The 21,436-nt window shown below is 59.5% G+C and overlaps 7 protein-coding genes across 8 annotated transcripts; 3 read left to right on the top strand and 4 right to left on the bottom strand.

The window, feature by feature from the left end:
* Positions 1–6: 6 nt before the first annotated feature.
* Positions 7–1,344, bottom strand: JDV02_002149 (uncharacterized protein). Its single transcript, XM_047983145.1, has one exon. The coding sequence runs from the start codon at positions 771–773 to the stop codon at positions 168–170; it is 606 nt and encodes a 201-aa protein (XP_047839115.1). The 5' UTR covers positions 774–1,344; the 3' UTR covers positions 7–167.
* Positions 1,345–1,422: 78 nt separating this feature from the next.
* On the top strand, positions 1,423–2,265 carry JDV02_002148 (uncharacterized protein). Its single transcript, XM_047983144.1, has 2 exons — positions 1,423–1,878; positions 2,043–2,265. The coding sequence occupies exons 1-2, from the start codon at positions 1,598–1,600 to the stop codon at positions 2,254–2,256; spliced, it is 495 nt and encodes a 164-aa protein (XP_047839114.1). The 5' UTR covers positions 1,423–1,597; the 3' UTR covers positions 2,257–2,265.
* Positions 2,266–3,022: 757 nt separating this feature from the next.
* COX17_2 (Cytochrome c oxidase copper chaperone) lies at positions 3,023–3,757 on the bottom strand. The gene is made up of 4 exons (XM_047983143.1): positions 3,675–3,757; positions 3,503–3,545; positions 3,339–3,369; positions 3,023–3,243 (listed from the first exon to the last, which is right to left on the bottom strand). The coding sequence occupies exons 1-4, from the start codon at positions 3,696–3,698 to the stop codon at positions 3,156–3,158; spliced, it is 186 nt and encodes a 61-aa protein (XP_047839113.1). The 5' UTR covers positions 3,699–3,757; the 3' UTR covers positions 3,023–3,155.
* Positions 3,758–3,937: 180 nt separating this feature from the next.
* mrpl22 (39S ribosomal protein L22, mitochondrial) lies at positions 3,938–5,462 on the top strand. The gene is made up of 3 exons (XM_047983142.1): positions 3,938–4,054; positions 4,140–4,994; positions 5,052–5,462. The coding sequence occupies exons 1-3, from the start codon at positions 4,015–4,017 to the stop codon at positions 5,189–5,191; spliced, it is 1,035 nt and encodes a 344-aa protein (XP_047839112.1). The 5' UTR covers positions 3,938–4,014; the 3' UTR covers positions 5,192–5,462.
* On the bottom strand, positions 5,290–7,559 carry JDV02_002145 (uncharacterized protein). Its single transcript, XM_047983141.1, has 4 exons — positions 6,663–7,559; positions 6,431–6,608; positions 6,119–6,372; positions 5,290–6,068 (listed from the first exon to the last, which is right to left on the bottom strand). Exons 1-4 carry the CDS (start codon positions 6,744–6,746, stop codon positions 5,688–5,690), a joined length of 897 nt encoding a protein of 298 aa, XP_047839111.1. The 5' UTR covers positions 6,747–7,559; the 3' UTR covers positions 5,290–5,687.
* A 2,865-nt stretch (positions 7,560–10,424) lies between these two features.
* PRP24 (Splicing factor) lies at positions 10,425–15,665 on the top strand. Its single transcript, XM_047983140.1, has 2 exons — positions 10,425–11,052; positions 11,126–15,665. The coding sequence occupies exon 2, from the start codon at positions 11,438–11,440 to the stop codon at positions 15,065–15,067; it is 3,630 nt and encodes a 1,209-aa protein (XP_047839110.1). The 5' UTR covers positions 10,425–11,052; positions 11,126–11,437; the 3' UTR covers positions 15,068–15,665.
* On the bottom strand, positions 15,638–21,216 carry JDV02_002143 (RNA helicase). 2 transcript variants are annotated; one of them, XM_047983138.1, is made up of 7 exons: positions 20,194–21,216; positions 19,411–20,122; positions 18,790–19,354; positions 18,639–18,736; positions 16,568–18,589; positions 16,432–16,507; positions 15,638–16,365 (listed from the first exon to the last, which is right to left on the bottom strand). In XM_047983138.1, exons 1-7 carry the CDS (start codon positions 20,930–20,932, stop codon positions 16,096–16,098), a joined length of 4,482 nt encoding a protein of 1,493 aa, XP_047839108.1. In that variant the 5' UTR covers positions 20,933–21,216; the 3' UTR covers positions 15,638–16,095. The 2 variants fall into 2 exon arrangements, with proteins under 2 accessions (XP_047839108.1, XP_047839109.1); XM_047983139.1 differs by having other exon boundaries at positions 19,411–21,216.
* Between the last annotated feature and the right edge of the window lie 220 nt (positions 21,217–21,436).

Raw genomic sequence — 21,436 nt, 5'->3', positions numbered from 1 at the left:
GGAGATGTCGTGGTGCTCGCGGCGAGCTCCTGCACTCCAGAGTTGAGGCGATTCGTCACTTCCATGGCCGGCGGGCCTCACGGAGCACCTTGGAGCTGAAGCCGCGCTTGTTTCATTCATCAACGTATATGCATTGCAGAAGCGAGACTGCTACACGTGTCCCATCATCACTCGTGAAAGACGAAGCCACCCCACGGCGAGCTGGCCGCCCAACCGGCCGCATCGACGGCGTCCTGCCGCGCCCGCCTCTGAGCGAGGGCCTCGTCGGCGCTCATGCCGAGCGCAAAGGCAGGCACCTCTTCGCGGTCGACGCGCAGCCAGCCCCTCCAACCCGTCACGACGTCTCCCGCCGCTCCGGGCCCTCCGTATCCCGTTCCATATCCCCCTCCTCCGCCGCCGCCGCCGCCCACGACGAGCGTCCCCCACCACTGCCGCCAGCGACTCGCCCACGCCGCGTCGTCATAGAGCATGAAGGCGCCCGCGTCGGCAATGACCGCCCGCAGGTGCCGCTCCATGCCCGGCCCCGTGGCGGCGCTGCCGCTGCGCGCCGGTCGCTGCACGTAGACGTGACGCATGTCGTCCTCGGCGCACGTCAGCCGCGTGGCGTCGAAGCGCCCGTCAAGGTCGACGACGAGGACGGCCTGGCGAAGCGGCGGGCCCGCGAGCCGCGAGACGAGCGCGTAGAGCAGCGCGAGGCCACGGCCCGAGACGGAGGTCGTCGCCGCCCGCGTGTCGCGGAAGTGCCGCGCCGCGACGCGGTCGAGCTCGTCCATGTGCGTCGTCTTGACCTTGGTCTTGCTTCGTCGGGCCGTCGTGGTTTGAGGCGGCGACGTCGTTGTCGCGTCGTCGCTGGCGGCAGGGTCGGGCAGCGCCGCGCGGAGGCTGTCCAAGATCTGCGTGTAAGTGTTAGTGTCTGTACTTTGTAGATGCGACGGCAAATGGCTGTGCTGTCAGAGGGGGTTGAAGTGAAGTGTCATGAAGACTTTCTGCTACTCAACACAGCTTCGCCAACTGAGCCACGATACATCATCGTCTCTGAGCACAGCAACATGACGGCCCTCAATGTGGTGATGAGTCGATAAGACTCAAAGCCAGCAGCATGTGTGGGCCTGTGATGCATGCTCAAACACAACGACCATGTCGAGAAAACAGGCATTTCGCCATACAAGAACAAAAGAAATGCAAGCCCAAATCAAATGCAAACAAAAAAGACATGAAATGAACGTCAAGACAATGCGAAAATGAAATGATCAGCGTCGAAGCGCAGTTGTGAAAAAGCGCATGGATATTCAGGCACCCAAGGCCCATCCATCACCACTTCCGCCACCGCCGCCACCACCACCCAACAAAAAAAAAAAGAGCTCACTCACTCACTCATCACTCAGTCACGCCAAAAAACTCACTCACCTCTTCCAAGCTCGCCTCCTCCACCGCCCCCAGCAGCAACCGCCCACCAGCCGCCGCCGCCGCCGCCGCTGCCGACGACGCGTCCATCACAACCGCCGTCGTGGTCGGGTACTGCAATCACCCACCCACCAGACTCAATCGATCAGAAGCCCCAAAGAGGGTGAGAACGAAAGGAAAGAAAGAAAGAAGAATGACGCCGCCGTGCCACTCGTTCCCAGCCTCGGAGCTCCCCTCCAAGGTGCAGCTTGACGCGCGCGGCCGCCGTCGCAAGCCCTCCGCCGCTGCCGTCGACGATGTCACCACCACCACCAACGGTAGCAGCAGCAGTACCAGTACCAATAGACGGACCGGCAGGATCGACCTCGCCGCCTGCGAGCTCCTCCGGATGCTGCAGTACAAGTGCGAGGTGCAGCGCCCGCACGCGCGCGACAGCCCCGTGCAGTGCTATGCCGTGGAGCGGCTCTTCCGGAGGTGAGTCTCGTCGTCGCACCCTCCCGTTTGTTTTCTTTTTGTTCTTTCTTCTTCTTTATGTATATCGCGTGTATGCGTTCCGTCGCGTTGTGAGCCGCGCGAGATGAGGGGCGAAACGAAACTCTCGGCGTGGTGTTGATGCAAGGTTGACGTTTTATTCGCAGGTGCCATGACAGAAACGGCCCCTTCACCGTCGAGACGACCGCCTGGGAGGGCAAGACTCCCACGCCGCTACCGCCACCCCCACCATCTTCACCATCCCAGCAGCAAAACACAAGTATTCGTGACAGTGGGCAAAGCAATGAATCCAACAAGCCTCCCTCCAGCAAGCCGTATCAGTGGTCGTCGAGTTGGCTCGACGCGGATGTAGCGCCTTGATGCCCCCCCCCCCAAAACCTACCTCCCGAGAATCGACAACGCGCCATCATCACCACCATCACCAAATCCTCACACGGACCCCCCACAGCCGACCGCACCCGTGGCTCCGTATACGCCGCGCAACCGGGCCTGCGCCGAGAGAAGGGGTCGCGAACTTCCAGTATCTTTGCGCATGCGGTATCGTCGTGGTTGGAGGCCGAAGTACGGCCTGCCCAGCGATGCATCGCCAGGAGCTTTCACCGTTCAGCTGCAACCGACGCAAGGCCGACCCCGGCGCTGAGAGCGGTAGTCCAGTTACGGCGTATAGTCTGCTCGAGTTGCACATCTCAAGCAGGCTCAAGGAGCGGGACCTCTTGGATTCACCAAGAGCCGATGGCTGCGACCCTGCTCTCTTCAGGGTCGTAGCCGAGCGTGACTCCATCAAGGGTGACAATGCGCTACCCAGTGCCCGGCGGAATACGAGGCAGATGGCCTGCCAGCAACCGCTGCAATGGCTACTAGATGAGAAACAATAGAACCGCCCCGTCTTCCATCAACGGCCATCCAACTTCCAATATCCCCTCCTCGTCGCACATCCCAACTCTGACCTCCGTCCCCAGGCATCACGCGTTGCAGCACTACCAGTCATCGTCGTGAATTCACAAAGAAAAGTCAAAGTTGGTCGACTGGGTTGCCCTGGTCTATTGTACAGTATCGTCCAGCGACCACGCTGCCGTAATTCTGCGCACGCAGGATATACAACCCCTCCCTCGTCTATCCGCACCTTCTTCGCTCGGCGCCCTTTTCCTTCCTCTCCTCCGTCCCGTTTCACACACTTTGCCCGCTGGTACGGACGGGGTATAGGCGCTCCCGTCGTTGCGTCCGCGCTGGCAGCAGTAGTGGCGGCGGCGGTGACAGCTTTACTCGGTCTGCTTGCTGGCGCGCTGCTCCTCGAGCTTGTTGTAGAAGGCGTCGCGGAGGTTGGTTCGGGGCACGTGGTAGCCGTACCTGTGTTTCGCATACCCCGTCAGCACAGCTGCCCTCCGAATCCTCACACCCATCGACCACGAGTAGTCCGTCGGGGATGACGTCTCTCAACTTACCAGAACCAGTTGGCCATGGCGAAGCCGGTACCTGCATCCCAGGCGTGTTAGTCACTCGCTTTCCAAGCTCCACGAAGCCGAGCTCCAGCTGGCCAGCTCCCCGTCATTCCCGCACTCTCCCCCGTTGTTCCCCCAATCGAGTCGTCGGGCCGAAATTCACATACCTAGGCCAATCGCAAGGTCCAGGACCAAGCGTCGTCGCAGAATCTATACCCAGAGCCAGCCCGGTTAGCTCACTGCAAATTTGTCTTTCCCGGCGAGCCGTTAGACCACCCCTCCGCGGGTCCGCTGATGCCAACCGCGCGCGGGCAATTGAGTCCTCAGGTGCACACATACTCCAGTGATGGGCTTAATGGCCATTTTGCTTGTCGGGTCGGGATGCGGGGAGAGCTCGTCTCGTGAGGCTGTGGATGGGCAGGGGCAGGTAGTCAAAGGGTGCATCCGGGACGGGTGGAACCGAGGATGGCCATGATCGAATGTTTGTTAATCGCGCTAACGACAGCCGTCGCATCACGTGATGTTCTTTTTCCCGCCTGGGGCGGCAGAACATCGGCATTGGCAAAAAAAGGGCAACGACCACTCGAGCTCCAGACATGAGGCCTTGAACTACACCCCAGGAGGACCATCGCGAGGAACTCGACTGGCAGATTGTCGGCGTGCGTCACAATCCTTCGCCATGAGTGTCCGCCTAGCCGCCCGGCGGCTGGCGCTGTCAGGTAACTAACTCCCACTCTTCCCCAACGTTTCTCACCCCGTCTTCAATGGCTGACCACACACACCCACGTCTCGATGATGGTGCAGGCTCCTCATCCCCGTCACCATCCTCCTCGCTCCTCTCCTCACCCTCATGCGCCGCCCTCCTCCTCGCCTCCCCTCCCACCTCTTCCCAGCGCCGCCACAAATGGTCTGTCGACATCTTCAGGGGCTGGAGCAAGAGCGGCTCCAAGGATGGCGACGGCGGCTTGAACGCGCTCAAGTATGAGCTCGAAGACCCCAAGAAGCGCCAGCAGTTCCTCGAGCGCAACATGCACGGCACCGTCGAGGACAACATCTTCCAGGACGAGATTGAGGCCGCTCCGCGCGCCGGCGCCGCCGCCCAAGAGGAGCGTTCCGCCGCGGCCCAGGCCGAGCAGAAGACGCGCGAGACCATGGCCATGGTCACGGACCCGGACCCCCGTGCCCGGATGCGCTGGCACCGCAAAAAGGTCATCCAGATGATCCGCACCAACGGCCACGTCACCGAGCGGGAGCGCCTCGCCCGCACCGAACGCCAGCTCCTCCACCAGAGCAGCTTCCTCCCCACCAGCGTCAAGAAGCTCGTCATGCTGTCGCGCCAGATCGCCGGCAAGCCCGTCGACGACGCCATTGCCCAGATGCAGTGGTCCAAGAAGAAGATGGCTGCCGAGATCAAGTACTACCTGGAGGAGGCCCGCGATCTCGCCGTCGCCCAGCGCGGTATGGGCTTGGGCAAAGCCAACGGCGAGGTGCTGGACAAGCCGCGCAAGATTCAAACCAAGGAGGGCAAGTGGATCGACATCGCCGACCCAACGCGCATGTACATTGCCCAGTCTTGGGTCGGCAGGGGGCCGTGGCGTGGAAAAAGCATCGATTACAAAGGACGTGGCAGGATGGGCGTCATCCAACACCCCAGCACCAGTATGTCCCCGTCACGCACGTCTACTCTGCCTCTGACCTGCTGACACATCACTCCAGGCTTCACAGTCCTATTAAAGGAAGAAAAGACGAGGATACGAGAGCATGAAGAGCGCGTGGCCAAGAAGAAGGCCAAGGGTCCCTGGGTCCATCACCCCAACCGTTCCATCCACGGACAACGACCATATTACACCTGGTAGACGGGCTTCACCAAACCCCCCACTTGCATATTAGGCGGGCAGCGGGCCGTGGATGTCCATTGTCACTAGCGACAGAGCATGTCGCTTCACACGCGATACTGTAACAACACACATGTACATTGGATACCTAGCTGTACAACTGAGCTAAAATCTCCGTTGCTCGGGACTTTCCCATGGATATCTAAAGGCAGCCACCTTTGCATGGTAAAGTAACGTGTGGCGCGTTAAAATGGAAAAAGTGAAAAGGTATCATTGTGCGCCGCCGCACCGTCAGGGTGCTGAGCCAGCCATCCTATAAGTTACGTCGCTCGCCCAGCCACGGTGTGATACCTTTCGTGGTACTGGCACGGGCCCGACTAGCTCATTGTATCACGCCACCGTAATCGACTGTGCAGATGAAATGGTTGTTCCGAGGTAAATGAAAGCGTCTGCGGCTTGTCGTTTCGAGCCTGCTCGTCGAGCGCAGACCTGGTCCAAGGAATGTGCCCAACCCCAATCACACCATGGTTCTCGGTTGCGTACGCGGGACCATGTCCTCGTACCGGTTGGAGGACAACTCAATGTCATGATGATACTTCTCGAAAGCTCCGTGGTCGGGGCTGCCATAGGTCCTGCCCGCGCCGGGAAGCGGCTTTGAGATCTCGAAGTGGGGATGCTGGCGGGGTCGGCGCTTCCGGTTGCGAAGAAGGAGGCAGATAACAATGCCCGCAATGGCAATAACGGCAGCTCCAATGCCCACGCCGATGCCAATCACGGCAGCCTGGGACAGTCCGGACTTCGAAGAGCCAGCCGCAGCAGGGTCCGAAGACGTTGCGCTGGCTGGGATGCCAGAATTCGTAGTGGATGGCGCGGATGACTGAGTTGCAGAGGCCGCGGACTGCATTCTGTGGTCAGCAACGCCAGCGCTATTCCACGGCAAACACTTACTGTAGACTCGGCTGTGGCAGATGCCGAACTGCTCGCCGATGTCGACGTCGACGTTTGCTGTGCGGTCTCGGAGGCGGAAGACGCCGAAGTAGAGCTGGAGCTAGTTGTCAAAGTCGATGTCGTGGAGGACGGAGCCGTTGTAGCCGCGGGTGTGGGCGTCGGCGTCGGCGTGGGTGTTGGCGTCGGCGTTGGTGTTGTTGGTGCAGCGGTGTTTGAAGGGGCGGCCGCCGATGTCGATGCGCCAAAAGTCAGACCTGTGATGAAGCGCTATGAGTCTTTTGCGGCACATGCAACGACACTGAGTGTACATACCGGGACAGAAACCGCCAACGAGTGCCTGGTGTACGGTGGGCTCCGAAGCGCCACAGGCAATGGCGCAGTCGCGAACGCCATAGAAAAAGTCGGCTTTGGCACACAGACAACCAGCATCATCAGCATTCACGCAAGAAAACTTGGTGAATTGGCCTCTTGTATCACTTGTGCACCGGGGCTGTTTTGGTCGTCAGAGGTGCGTGTTATAGCGCTTTGGAAGCATGGGACTTACAATACAGTCTGCACTCTGTGCAGCAACGCCGAGTATATGTAACGCACTCAGGGCGCTAAAAACGAGAGGTGCGAATCGGCCCATGATGAGAGCTCAAAAAGCAATGATTACTCGCGCCGTGTCGTCGAGAGCATGAGGCAAGCTCAACCTCCGGCTGTCAAGCCAAGCTGACGACAGTTGTGTCGTGAAGAATGGGGAGGAGAAAAGGCGCTGAGGCAGGCAGACACGTCCTGAGGTGAGACCAAGGGTGATTCCCTCGGGTATTACGGTGCCTCAGTGCGCACAAGCCAAAGCTCGGCGTGTACGTAGCCAGCCACAAGGGATGTTGCGGTAGGCGGCCGAATACGAAATCAGTGTAGCCGGCGTGTAAAAGGAGCAGCTCGAAAGCGGCCGACTAGAACGAAAGATGACGCCGGTGGAACGAGTGGAATGGAATGTCGAAGAGGCGGTCGCGTGTCGAGATGGTGACCAAAAGAGCGTGGTGGTCTGAGTGTGGAGGCCGTGAGAAAGTCAAGAATGAAGGTGGTCACGAAAGCGCGAAAGAGAGAAGAAGGGTGGGGAAGAGAACAAAGGACGACTTCACAACATGTGAGGGAGCCCGCTGCACTGTACAGTAGGTACGTTACAGACAGTCACGGTGAAGAGAAGAAGACGAAGGAGGCCCTTGGGTGTTGGTGGGCAAGGTGCGAGGAGGGGGGCTGTGAAAAGTGAGAAACGAGGAGGACCGGTCAGGGCAGAGCGAGGCCATGAAACGGGGAGGAAAGGCGTGGAGGCGTGTCTGTGGATGGTTGGAGGCCGGGACCGGGACGGGGGGACGGGATGGCAGGCTCATCCCGCAAAAGCCTCCAGCTTCATACTTGACAGCGTCCAGCAGCTCCAAGTCCGACTCCATGGCTCCTTCCGCGCGAGCTACGATGAATCTGGTAACGGCAGGAAGGAGGAGGGGGGCGGCCCTCTTTACGGCGACCGAGGCGCTTGGCAGGTGTAAGCGCCATCTGTCACCTGCCATCCCATCTGCAGAGAGGTATTTTGCACGTTCGTACTTGGGGTACTTTATACAGTACCTGCCCATGGTAAGAAGGTAGTACGCTGACACCGTCTTTGCCTCTGCTCAGTGTGTACGGAGTACAGTACATGACATTGCTCGCACAGACGACGACGACGGCGAAGCATCAGCAGAGAGAGGCACGTACGTACGTAATACCGGAGCATGGAAGTCGATCCTCGCTTGGTCCCCATTCTCTTGGCCGTGTCACAAGTGAGGCTCCCCACCAGCCATGCGGTGCTTTCTTTTGCTCGGTACCTTGTGTACCCCTCATGCGCAAGCACACCGCTGCGTTTCGTCGACAAACCTCTCCCCTGAAGATGCCCGTCTCGAGGGGGCGAGCGCGCGCGTGCACAGCGCGGCGCAGGTGCTGTCGACAGATGCACAGCGGGACGCCACTGCCCCGTGGGTCGGTCGGGCCATGGGTAGGTAAGATGGCGAAACCGCCAAGGGTGCGTGCTGAAAAGGCCCATTCCACGGTTGGCCAGGAGCTGTGAGTGGGCTGTCGCCTGATGGAGCAAGCGGCGGCGTCGGCGTCGAGCAAGCCTCCACTGCAAGCTAACCGTCGCGTGCCGCCCTAGCCCGCAGTAGTCAGGGGCAAGAAATGCTGCTGCTTGGCGGGCGCCGAGCTTCCGTCCGCCGTTCCGTGGGTGCTTGGTCCAGACGGTGGCCGCGGCGTCGCGGGCGATAGAAGATGATGGCTATTTCCTTTTTTTTTTTTCCCTCTCTGTCTCGTGAGCAAACGATGAGACGGCGGGCGTGAGAATCGCGTGGCACACAGAGCAGGCCCAGACATGCACTGCGATTCCGAAGTCGGCAGGTGGTTTTGACGCAGATTCGCGCGACCCTGTGAACCGGTCGATCTGGATCCTTTGGCATGCCCGTCTATCTGCCCGCACGTGTCATCAGGGCCAGGACCCTCGCTCGCCTCGCGTATCAAATCTCCGCGGGTTGGCTGGCGCCCCATCGCCCATCTCGCACCTTGGCAGCCAACCTCCAGCCAGCCAGGCCCAGCCAGCTCGGGCGACTGCCATCCTCCTGCCCAAGGTACACCGCGAGCAGGGAGCCGGTGCGCCGTGCGCTGTGCAACTCGGGCAGTGCAGGCCCGTCTTTCTGCTGCTGCGGTCCCGTCGTCGTCCCTGAGCCCATTTCGCCGGCTGTCGATCCCCGTCCCGGCGACACTGCCCGTCCAGTCAGCTGCCAAGCAAACGACGGGGGTAGCCGCCTGGGGCCGACTTGAAACGACGGCCAGCCACGATGCCTTCCAAAAAAGGTCGCTCGCGCGGGGGTCGGGGATCACCACCACCACCGGCAGGGGTCGCTGCGCTCTTTCATCATCAGGCATCCCGTATTCAATGCGAGCGCTGGGCAGTCCTGCACCATCAGTCACCAGGGTTCAATGCAACACGAGCTTGGCCCGTTTCTCATACGTAGACTTTTTGCAAGCAAAGACATTTATGCTCGCTCGCAGGGCCAACGCAGCCACTGTGAGACGGCCCTGGCAATGGCCGCCGCCGCGACAGCACACATGCATGTCAGCAAGCGCATGAGGCGGAGAATCGGGCGCAGGATTGGCTGGGGGCCGGACCGAGGCCCTCGTCGCTCCATCGATGGGCGGCTGACTACGACGACGTTGCATGTGTCGGCGGCTGGGTCGTGAATACGATGATCAAGGCTCCACGGTGCGCGTCTAAGCGACGCTGCCGACCATTGCTGTAGTTCGTGATCCTAGAGGCGTGCATGATACAGTGTACTGTACAGTACGGCTCTGCGAGGAGACGTCTCGACTCTAGGCAGGGGACAATACCGCCATGTTGGTCCGGCGCTGGGGCTCTAAAATTATCTCGTCCCAAGTTTGGTCATGAGGACCTATTTTGTAGGTGCCGCAATGTACTTCGTACGGAGTGCAATGTAAGCCGCTGCCCTATCTGGCAGGAGAAATGACTGCATCACTTTCGCATTGGCAGCGTTGAAGGGACGCATTTCTCAGCGCATGATAGAGTGTCTGTGTTCCTCATGTTGAAGAGTCGCCGCGTCGGGCTACCTACCCTATAGATGGCACTTCTCGCAGCCAAGTCAAAGCCGCGGAACTTGTGCTTGGCGCGGTTCGCAGCTGGTCATGGAGCCAGACATATGACCTGAGGTTGAAACTCTATCGACGGCTACATGCCCAGCGCGGTCTCTGCGAAGCCGGACGTGAGGCGAGCGCATACTATACAGGCAAGGTCGTGCGCAGAGTTTTTGACGTCCAATGCCTCGTTCATCACGCGGCCACGCCGCAGCCGCAGATGGCATTCCTAAACGCCCCCCCGCCAGATCGATCGTGTGCTAGCGCGTAGAGCTGCCTGCGTTAGCGGCGATCGGGCTGCTGCTGCCGGCGGGTGAGGTCTGGTCTGGCCTCGCCTTGGACGGAAGCGACAGACGGCACGAGACGAGCACCACCAGATACGGGGGAGCACCAGGACGAGGCTTGGACTAGTGGAGGCGATAGATTCATTCGCATGCCAGGGATGCTTGCATGCTGGATGACGATTCATACTACGAAGAAGTTGTGTGCTACATACCACTTCGGAGCAGAACGACCACGGGACCGATGACAAGGCGACGCCTCACTCGCACCCATCAGCGCGGCCAGACGGTGCCAGCACGCAGGCCAGGCGGTCTAGAACCCGCGGCGGCCCGAGAGGCTCGACGAGTCCGCGAGCTCGCCCGCGCAGCCTAGAACGGCCCAAGTTGCCCAGATGCGCCTTGGCGCACCCGGCTGTCGTTACACAAACCGCCCGCCCGTCGACGCGGGACCCCCCCGTTGCATCATGCCATGTGTCGTGCTGGGCCGGTGATGACGTCTCTGCACCGGCATGGAGGCATGTCTGGGCTGGTCCATCGAACGCCGCCTGCCGCCGCCCTGGCCCCCTTTCCGCGCATGCGAGGAAGCGAGCGAGCAAGCAAGCACTTTTGGTTCCGACTCGGAACTGCTTCTGCCGTGGGTTTTGCCTCTATCGCTCGCTCGCTCGGCATGAATGAAGCGGGCAGCGCCGCGCAGCCCTGCCTCCCTGACTTGACTGTCTGGCCATGCGCGGGCTTTGCTGGTTTGGCTGGCTGGCTGGCTAGCTGGCTGGAGGGTTGGGGCTGGAGCTGGCCTCTATGCCGCCTTCGACCCCATTGACGATGTCTCTTGTTCTTTCTCTTCCTCTTCCTACTCTTTCCTTCTGCATCTATTTCATAGTGCTCGACCGTCAAGCAGTGGCATGCGTCCAGCCGCTGTTCCGTTATTACCCAGTGGGCCTGCGCCGTGCTCTTCACATTCTCAGGCTGACTTGATATTTACGCAACAAAGCAAAAAAGGTAACTAAAACTTAACCGCTCTCCCACTACTACTAGCCCTTGGACACGTTGGCTAATAAACAATTCACGTCAGGGAATGAAAGATCGGACCGACGGACGGCTGGAGGCGCGAAGCAAACAGAGCAGAGGGGAAGCAGCACCGCACGGGCAGCCAGCTTCAGTGCTGCCTTCCAGTTTGCTCGGGTGATTTATAAGCCCGGGCAGCTTTACTGACACAGCTGCCACCTCTGCTGAACCACATCAGGGGGCCCAGAGCTACCTAAGGCAAGGTAGTGTTCAGCGCTTCCGTTGGGCTGGCTCCCCCTGCACTGCACTGGGCGGTAGTTACGGTATAGGCGTCAATCCAGTTGCTTGATGCCTGCGCTGCCTGGCCTGGCGTCCGCCCATGGCAGTCATGGTGGACCCTGCCTTACTGCCCCCACTGCAGCACCCGGCGCCCTATTTTTCGCACCCTGAGCGCCGCCAACTTCGGCACCACGCGGAGCCGCAGCGCCAGCCGGCGCCTCAACACGTATCCGTACCTCGAGCTTTGGCAGCTTCCTTCGCGTCCGGCAACCACATGCCCCTCCACCCGCACATCGACAGCGTAACCAACACCGACTACTATCTCTGTCGCCACCCACAACAGCCCGCTTCCTCCCACAGCCCGCCGTCCTTCGCATCCGTCCGACCTTGTGATGCCCGATTGCGCCGCTCGCTCGCGATAACCACCATGGCCAGCCCCGTAGGCGAGCAGAACTGGCTCGCCTACCTCGAAGAGGCGGCCCGCACCGCCGCCGACCTCGAGCAGCGCGTCAACGTCGTCGAGCTCTACAAGCGCGCCATCGGCGCTGAGCCCGGCAGCCTGCGCCTATGGCTGGCCTACTGCAACTACTTTTGGGGCCTATGGGCCAGCTCCCACGCTGCTGTCGACGCCTCGGAGACCGCCTGGTCCGACGAGGAGCAGCTCATGGGACGTGAGCTCTTCTCCTTTGGCGCCGCCCTCGACCTCTGGCAGCAGGGCTACGAGGCCATCAAATACCGAATCAACGATAGCAACCAATTCTGGGACCGCTGGGTCTCCCTTGAGCTGGAACAGCTGGCCAAGACTAAGACTCCTGAGGGCGTCCGGCGCATCACCCACCTCTACCGCGACCGCTTGGCCATTCCGCATCTCACCTGGGACGAGACGTCGCAGGCATTCTCGAGCTTCCTGTCCGAGTACAACAAGGCTTCGTGGGAGGAGACGATGAAGGAGGTGACATCCGCCGCGCAGGGCGTCAAGCGCGTCATTGACGCCCGCGACCCGTTCGAGCTCAAGCTCCAGGAGGCTGTGCGACGCGGCGACGCCGAGGCCGAAAAGGCGGTCATGCGCGACTACCTCGAGTGGGAGATACTGCAGAGCAAGAGGAACAACGACGTCCCAGAGATGGCCGTCGACATTTGCAGTGGCTTGTTCTCGCGCGCCCTAAGCGGCGTCTTTGCCCTAGACGACGGCATATGGCACGAATACGCCGTCTTTGTCTCGTCAAACACGGAAGCTCACGCGACTGACAAGCTGCTCGACATACTGCGCAGAGCTGTCGTGCACTGCCCTTGGTCTGGGCAGCTGTGGAACCGGTTCATATTGTGTGCCGAGGAGGCCAAGCTCCCCTTTTCCGAGATTGAAGCCATCAAACACGCGGCCACGAGCGATAACCAGTTGTACCGCGACGGTATGGAGAGCGTCATTGAGATGTACGTTGCCTGGTGCGGCTTCCTAAAGCGTACGGCGCTCGAGCCCACGGCAGCGGACGAGTCCGTGGACGTGGCCGATGTTGGCTTGAGGGCTGCCCTTGAGGATGTTGACGTGGTTGGGAAGCGCCTCTACGGGAAAGAGTTCCAGGGCGACCCCAAGTTTCGGCTGGAGCGAATCTACATCCAGTACCTCACCGAGAAGAAGGGTGCGATCGACGAGGCCAGGGCCGTGTGGAATAAGCTGAAGCGCGCCCAAGTCCACGCCGACAGCCACGATTTTTGGTTCCGCTACTACATGTGGGAAATGCTCATCTTCTCGTCACATCCCCAAGCCAAAAGAAGTCCCACGCCGACTTCATCAGGCTCAGGTCTCCGCGTCCCTCACCTTGCGACGGCTGTGCTCCACGCCGCGGCCACGCGTCGGAGTATCGACTGGCCAGAAAAGGTGTTTGAAGTTTATCTGCAGCACTGCAACGACTACGAGCTGCCTGCTCAAGTGCGTCGCGCAACCGACATGGTACACAAGGCGGAGAAGGCTGTCAGGAGGCGACGGCTGCGTGAGGAGGAGGAAAAGGCGGCCGTTTATGTTGCATACTATGGTGCCCAACCCGCCGAAGGCGCGGCTGCAGAGACGGAGTCGCCAAGCGGATCGAAACGAAAGCGGGAGGCCAATGCCGAGGCTGCAGAGGAGGGCGAAACCACCACAAAGCGACAAAGGGGCGCCAACGACACTGCCGATGCGGAGCAACCCACAACACAGGAAGGGGTCAAGCGGGATCGCGAAAACTCTACAGTCCTGGTGACCGGCCTGCCCGCTGATGTTACGCAGACGAAGCTGCGCCAATATTTCAAGGAGTATGGCCACATCAACCACATTACCGCTCTTGTGCAGGAGAAGGATGGCCAGTCCTCCACATCTCTAATCGAATTTCGTTCTCCTGATGACGCTCAGTCCGCGCTCCTCAGAGACGGCAAATATATGGGTCAGTCTCGGCTGAGTGTCGAGTCGGGCCACGACCTGACCGTATATGTCGCCAACTATCCACCTGCCGCCGACGAAAAGTACATGCGGGAGTTGTTTAAGGATTGCGGCGAAATCCTGAGCATACGCTGGCCTAGTCTAAAGGTCAACACTCACCGTCGATTTTGCTATATCTCGTTTCGCGATCGTGATGCATCGGCCAAGGCTGTGGCAAAGGAGGGGACCGTGCTCGACGGTAAATATAGGCTCCTGTCCAAGTACTCGGACCCGGGCCGCAAGAAGAACCGCGAAGGCGCCGTTGCCGAGGGCCGCGAGGTGCACATTTCCAACTTGGACAAGGCCCTGAGCGAACAGGACATTCGACAGGCGTTTTCACAGTACGGAACAATCTTGCGTGTCAACATACCCATGTCACTAGCGGGCAAGAACCGTGGATTCGCATACCTCGACTACGAGACCAAGGAGCAGGCGGAGAAATCCGTCGAAGAGATGAACAACACAAAATTCCGGAATCAGATTCTTTCTGTGGAAGTGTCTAAGGAGTCCAAGGTCAAGCACGCTTCGACAATTGTCAACGCCAGGCCGGAGTCTGCATCTCCTGCACCGTCGCGTGACCACGAAGGGGACGAGGCTATGAGTGAGTCGGGGGTACCGAATCAGTCCAAGCCTTCGGCAGAGGATATCGCAGCGCGTACTATCGCCCTCATGGGGCTCCCCGACACCGTCAACGACGCTCGAGTTCGCGCGCTTGTTGAACCTCACGGAGACGTCGTCAAGCTGGTCTTGCAGCCGGCCCACGGCGGCGCCAAGATTGAGTTTGTGGACGCCGCGACCGCCGGCAAGGCGGCGCTGTCGCTCGACGGCACCGACTTTGAGGGCAACAAGCTGCGGACTGGGTCGGTCGAGGAACTCCGACACGCCAAGGGCGAGCACAAGGTCGACCGCATCATCTACGGGAACAAGGACAAATCAAGTAACAAGCCTGCCGACGGCGCCACGGCCCCGAGTGCCACGACCGGCCTCATGCGGCCTGCTGCGCCCGTCCGACGCCCTGTTCTCGGCCGGCCCGGGCCTAAACGCGGCCTGGGCTTCGCCCCGCGACCTGCCGCCGCCCCTGCCGCCACATCCTCCAAGGACGCTGGCAAGGCGGACAACGACACCGCGGCGGACAAGCCCGCGCCCAAGAGCAACGCAGACTTCAAGGCCATGTTCCTGAAAAGCGGCGCCGACGGCAAGAAGACGGAGGCCGAGAGCGAGGTCAAGGCCCCCGACGACGACGACGGGGAGACGAAGAAGGCCGAGGGAAATGGAGTCTAAGGGACGACGTGGAGCGGGGGATTTGGCGCGGATCAAGGGGGGATACAAATCATTCTCCACGCATCAGAGAGGAAATGCAACGACGCAGGCTGTCTGTGTCGGCGGTCCTGTACAGTATTATGCCGTATGGGGTATCTGTCAGACTTTTGCTTTTTTCGCTGGCTGGCCTGCTCGCCGCCTGCTTTTGTTATCCTTTTGCTTTTGCTTTTGCTTTCGAATCGCCCTTTTGCGATTCCCCCCTGCCACCTGCGCGGTTCCTTCCCGTGCTGTATTGTTGTTGTTGCTGTCGGGTTCTTGTTTTTGGCTCTCTGCTTTTCTCATACCCAGCTTTGCGCGTGCGCGCGTGGAGGGAGGCCCGCGGAGGCCCGCGGAGCGAAGTGTGTAGACTGTCCTACATACAGCCTTCATGGTCAGGGAGGATGATAGGTGGTTGGTGCCTCTTGGGGGCGGCGGCGGCGCTGGTGGGCTGTAGCATAGTTAGATACCTACCTGCTGGTGACGATGGGCACCTGAGTGAGCTTGCAATAGATGGGAATTGGCAGGCGTCGGAGAAGAGTAACACCTTGTCGTCTCTTTATAGTTTCTTTCTCTTATTGGGGTTCTCTTTTCTCTTCCCGTGGGAAGAGTCACTATGCGTCTATTTGGCCACAGAGAGGGGCGTAGCGCTGCCCCCCCTGCCGTTTCTTCTATCTATGCATGGCCCGTGGGCGAGGACGAGGTGGTGGCCATTTCCCTTCGTCCTCTTCGTTGGTTCCGCGTACCGGTCGCTGGGGGCTCTCTTTTATGAGCCGAAGGCCATGCTGTATGTAGCCTTCTCTCTCGACCTCTCTCCATGAAAGGACTAGTTCTATCGCCTTGTTCCTGGTGGGTGGGGGGGGGGCTGGCATCCAGAGCAGAACCCAGGACCGGGACGTGACACTCACATCGCCGTTGCCTTGACCCCACAATCGAGACACTACCACCACGCATCGATTCTACAAGCCCGATCCCTCCGACCTTGAGGCCCCGTACAGCCGCAGCCTGGCAACCTATGCCCTGCCCGAGGCGACTGATGCGCCAGCGCGCGCATCCTGCGCCTGTATGCCGCCGCTGGTGCCGTTGTCCTGGGAGAAGAGGCGCTGCCAGACATCGAGCCACTTCTCCTGCTGTGCGGTGGGCAGCTTGCCGGGCTGTCGGAAGGAGCGCGTGAGGAGCTCGCGCAGGCGCGTGCGGAGAACCTTGACGACAAGCATCGACTTCCAGTCAGGGAGAGCGAAGCGCCCGCGATTACCGTCGAGGACGATGACGCCGGAGAACATCTGCGCGATTGTGAGTACGTGAGACCATTAAAATGGAAAGGGGGAACCGGTTCGGAAACAACATACATCGCAGCGCACGTCGCCGCAGAGGAGGGCGATGGCGAATGGCTCGCAGGCGGTTGTTTCGTGAGCATGGTAGACTCTGTAGTGCTGCATTAGCGATCGCGCCGTGTTGCCGACGGGATGCATAGGTGATGCTCACGTCTTGGACTGCATGATGTGATAGTAAGACAGCCACTTGACATCCAAGCGGCCACGATTAACCGATGATGGATGCAAACTGATATTTTGGTTGTTGCCAATGTTGCGGAGGCCCTTGCTCCCGGGGGTGTCCCTGACGAGCAGCTTCGGGTAAAAGCTCCAGGCGATAACGGAGGAAGACACCAGGTCGTTGTCGCTGTTGATGTTCACTCTGTGCGGCACCTCGAAGAAATTTTGCTGGCGACGTCCGCGTCCGCCCTGAAAGCGTTGACCCTTGAGCGCCCGGCGTTCGTCCTCAGTCAGAGACAGGAACCCAGAGTCGGCCAGTGACACTAGCAGTTGTCCCTTGAGGTCCTCAATGTTGGCAAGCGTCTGCTGGCTCAAAAAGTTCTTGCGGCAAAACTGAAACTCCTTGCCGAGGCCGCTGTTGGCCTGGCACACGCGCTTCCACGCAATATAGGCATTGTAGATGGTGAGCAGGTCGGAGTCGGCTCGGCGAAACGCCATGCGAGCGTTGTCTGCCTGGGCTCGCTGTCCAAAGGGCGCAGAGAAGGGCGACTTGGATGACAGGATTGCGGCAACAGTAATGGCCATGTCCAGGCTCTTGAAGACAGTTCCGAGGAGGATCAGTTTCCCTAGAAAGACATCGAGGGGTAGCCTGGCAAGCTGGTGGCCGAGAGGGGTGAGTTCCTCGGCAGGGGTCAGGGCGCGCACATCGACTAGAGCATCGATGGCTCGCCGTATGTTCTTGGCCGAAGGGGGATCTAGCGCGTCTCCAAGCGTCTCCTCGATGCCACCAATCTTGCAAATTTTGACGCGGATGGCAAGGTCTTGCAACGAAAGGCGTAGCATCTCAGGTGTCTGCTGATCGCTCATGACATTGTCGTGGCGATACTTTGTAAACATGTGGAAGCAAAGACCGTTTTGCACACGACCGGCGCGACCACGACGCTGCTTCGCGTTGGCTCGAGATATAAACGTGTCAATCAGCCTCGAAAGTTGCCTCCTTTCGTCGAAACGCATCTCTCTATGCTTGCCCGTGTCGATGACGCAAGTCACATCAGGGATAGTGATGCCAGTTTCTGCAATATTGGTAGCCAGAACAATCTTGCGCATACCTGGCGGCGGCACGAGGAAAGCCGACTCTTGGTCCTCTGTAGCAATGGATGAGTGTAGGGGATAAATCAGCCATTCTTTGGCGAAGCGAGGGTCCCCGAGTAAAAGGTCGTTGAGAGTTCGGATTTCTGCTATACCCGGTAGGAATACGAGTATTGCCTTGCTGTATGGTTCCAAAGAAGAGTCTGACGCGATATGCGCCATCAGCTGAACAATGAGATCAAACTCGATATGGTACTCATCCAGTTGAGATAGTGCGTTTCTTGTTTTGGGAGAGTACGCGGCAAGGCTCTGTGATAGATCGCTCTTTGGTCCGTTGCTCTCCTCTTCAGTAACATCGTCGTCAAGATCAATCATCTTGTCTGCTGGAGAATTAGTCGGTTTGTATTTGGTGATTTCGATTGCATCTTCGAGATAGCGCACGTCGACCGGGAATGTTCGCCCAGGAACATTCAGGACTGGGGCGCCACTAAGGTATTTGGAGAAGCGCTCGGCATCGACGGTTGCCGACATGAGCACGACTTTGAGGTCCTTGCGCTTGACAAGGAGACGCTTGAGGACAATGAGGAGAAAATCGCTATCGATGGTTCTCTCGTGCACTTCGTCGAGAACCAAGTGGGTGACTTCGCGGAGGTCGTTTGAGCCCTCGAGCATACGCATGACAATACCTGTAGTGGCGTATACCAAGCGAGTCTCGCGCGACGTGTTGGCTTCCAGACGGATAGAGTAGCCCACCAAGGAACGGTTGGTGCCAAGGTCGTTCTTGTTTTCCCCCAGCTCGTCACTGACGCGACGGGCTAGAGAAATTGCTGAGATACGCCGAGGTTCCGTACAGTAGATCTTGCAAGGTCTGCCCTGGGCAAGCTCGTGCTCGAGCAAGAAGGCTGGTACTTGGGTACTCTTGCCACTATTTCCATGTCAGGCATCGTTCGGCCACGGTCAGCAAGGCGACTTACCATCCGGTCTCACCGCAGATGATGACCACTTGGTTCTTGTCCACGGCCTCCAGCACCTGTGGCCTGAATTGCCACATTGGGAGCTGCATTCGTGATTGCTGTACAACGGTCAGTCGTCAATACCCAGGCTCGGTCGTTGCTTATTACCTACCAGCATCTGCTGAAACTTGCGTGTGCCTGACTTGTCGGCCCAGATCTTCTTGAACTCTTCGGGGTTCAGTGTCTGCGGCTTCTTCCGGTCGGCGCTGTCGGATGAGTCCTGCGCTGCCTTGCCGCCACGACCCCTGAAGGCGCCCTGCAAGATGACTCCGTCTTCTAGTTCTTGGTCGTGCCGTTGTCGGACTAATGTTCTGAGCGATCTGACGACAGCGCGATCTTCGGAATCGAGCTGTTCCTTCTTTGTCTCCGCCAGCTCGTTCCATAAGTCTCTCCATACGGCTGGTAGTCGAAGGTTGGCCTTTTCTTCTCTCGCGTTGCCGCTGAAAATGTGGAATAGCGCCGATGTTGCAATGTAGGCTTCTGACTGTTTTGCATCGGAGGCAGCTACCCGTTGCATCGTGAAAGTGAAGCGCGCTGGATCGGCAATGACCTCGACGTCAGATTCCGGCATAGCCGTTGGGGGCTCCTGAGGTTTTGTCCACCAGATATCGATGGACTGACGACTCGCGAACGTGGCCTCTGAAACCACAGTGTAACTGATTTTGACGGACGCGTCCCTATATCGAGTAAGAAGCGGTTCCTTGGTGTGAGGCGCAAGCCAACAAACTCTTACCTTGCGCGACAAGCCTCTTCCAAGACTCGCCTGGGACTGACTCCTGTCCATTTTCCAAAGTCTCGCAAAATCATCTTGGAGCCATCTGACGAGTTGATGACTGTTTGTGCCTTGCCCGTGCTGGGGTCAATTTCGTGTTGCGGCAGTGACGCGAATAGTCCGGCAATGTCGTCGTCGTCGTCGTCGTCGGCACCAGCCAGTATTTCTGCTGCCATTCGCTCTGCTTCGGCGGTGACATCATCCTCATCCGTTGCCTGGGCCTCTGCTGGCGTAGTAGATGCCTTGGGCTCCTCTGATGTCGGTTCCGGGGCGTCTTTCCTCGCCGCTGCCAGCTGTTTCTCGACGACTACTCGCTCGCTTTTCCATTTCATCTCAGCGCTGACTCTGTCAAACAAAACGTCGTTTTCGATCTTGTGCAGCTTTGCTTCAAGCTTTGCGATCGCAAGCTCGGTTTCCTCGCTCTCCGGTTCAGAGGCTTTCCCTACCGGCCCGCGTGTGAGCTCCAGTAGTTTCGCCTTGGCCGAGACATACTCAGGAACCAAATCCTCGGGCTCGATTTCGCCATCGTACGTGACGGTCAACTTTTTAGACGGGCTCTTACCGGGCCGGGCCGGACCACCGGACCTGCTGGAGTCCTTGCCGCGACGACCACCATGGGACTCGGGCTTGGGCGTATGCGGCCGGGAAGGGAATGGACTGCCAGACGGCGTTTCTATGACTCGGACATGAGCACTCGTTTTTTGGGGGGAGAGCTAGGCCTGGGATGCCTCAAATCGTCAATACCTCTGGGGACGGGTTTGCCCCTGAACTCGTAAGGAGGAAGCTCCTCGGGAGAGCATTCACGAGCCAACCAATCAAGGGCTTCCTCGAGACCCCAGATAGAATCCTTGAAGGCACTCGAGACACTGGCGGCGATGTCGAGGATATGCTGCATCGCAGCCTCGACCCGAGGCTCAGGAAAACCGACGGCTTCGAGGGTCTGACGCAACGTCCACAGGCGCAGGACCAAGTCGTCCTCGGAGGGGATTTTGCCGGTACCGGCGCTTTCGGTAGATATGCTAGAAGAAGCGAAGCGAGTCTCGGCCTTGATAATGTCGAGGATATAGTCCATCAATTCGGGGGGAAGCCACTTGGGTATGTTGACGGTGTCGGCCTGGTTGCGCAACAAGCGGCGATCCGTCTCGAGGCGCGAGCGCTGCCGCTGGGCATCGCGCTTGGCCTTTTGGGCATGCTTCTCGACGAGGAGCTGCAGCGCAGACTCCTCAAGCTGCTTCTCGAACTCTTCGGCGCTCAGCGGCGGAGGCTGTTGGGAGGCGCCGCCGCCGGCCGTCGCGGCGGCTGATGGCGGGGCAGCGACGGTTGGGGGAGGGGCATCGCCATTCGCTTTGTCGGTGCCGGCAGGCGCTGGTTTTGCATCCACCGCCTCTGCAGTCTCGGGGCGTGGCTTGGAAGCAATGGACGTTGTCGCGAAGCCGCGGGCCGGATTGGCGGCGGGCTTCTTCTTCTTCTTGGCGCCGGCCATGGTGGTGCACGCACGGAGGGAAGCCGACGTGGCGGAGCAAAAGCGCGAGAGCGGTGTCGCAGTGTGACGTCGGATGGTTTCGAGGTTGAGGTTTTGCCTGGGAGAGAGAGAGAGCGCTATGAACCCGGAGCAAGCCTAGCGCAAGGCACATAGGTAGCGTCTGGAGCAGTAATGCACCTCGAGTTACAGTGCATCTACCTCAGCTGGCGGCAGTTGTAGGCGCCACCTCCAGGCGGCTGGAGGCTTCCATCGAGCTTCAGTGGATGCCGCCGGCTCCATCCGGCTTCGAGGGCTGTCTGCCGTTGTCCGTCCAGTTTCCAATCAGGACAGCTGGACACGGCCCAATTTGTTGCTGTTGGAAGCCAACCTTGCGAGCGTCTCAGGCAGCGCAAGTTGACCCTCAAGACATCCCCGTCGTCAGGGCCAAATGGTGGGTCGGTGGCAGCGGAGCTCTGGTATCTCTGAGTCAGGCCGTGGTCTGGTTGTGTTGGCAGGTCAAGGCTC

Source organism: Purpureocillium takamizusanense, chromosome 2, assembly GCF_022605165.1.
Source record: "Purpureocillium takamizusanense chromosome 2, complete sequence".
Lineage (NCBI taxonomy): Eukaryota > Fungi > Ascomycota > Sordariomycetes > Hypocreales > Ophiocordycipitaceae > Purpureocillium > Purpureocillium takamizusanense.
This window is presented reverse-complemented; position numbering and strand designations above follow the sequence as displayed.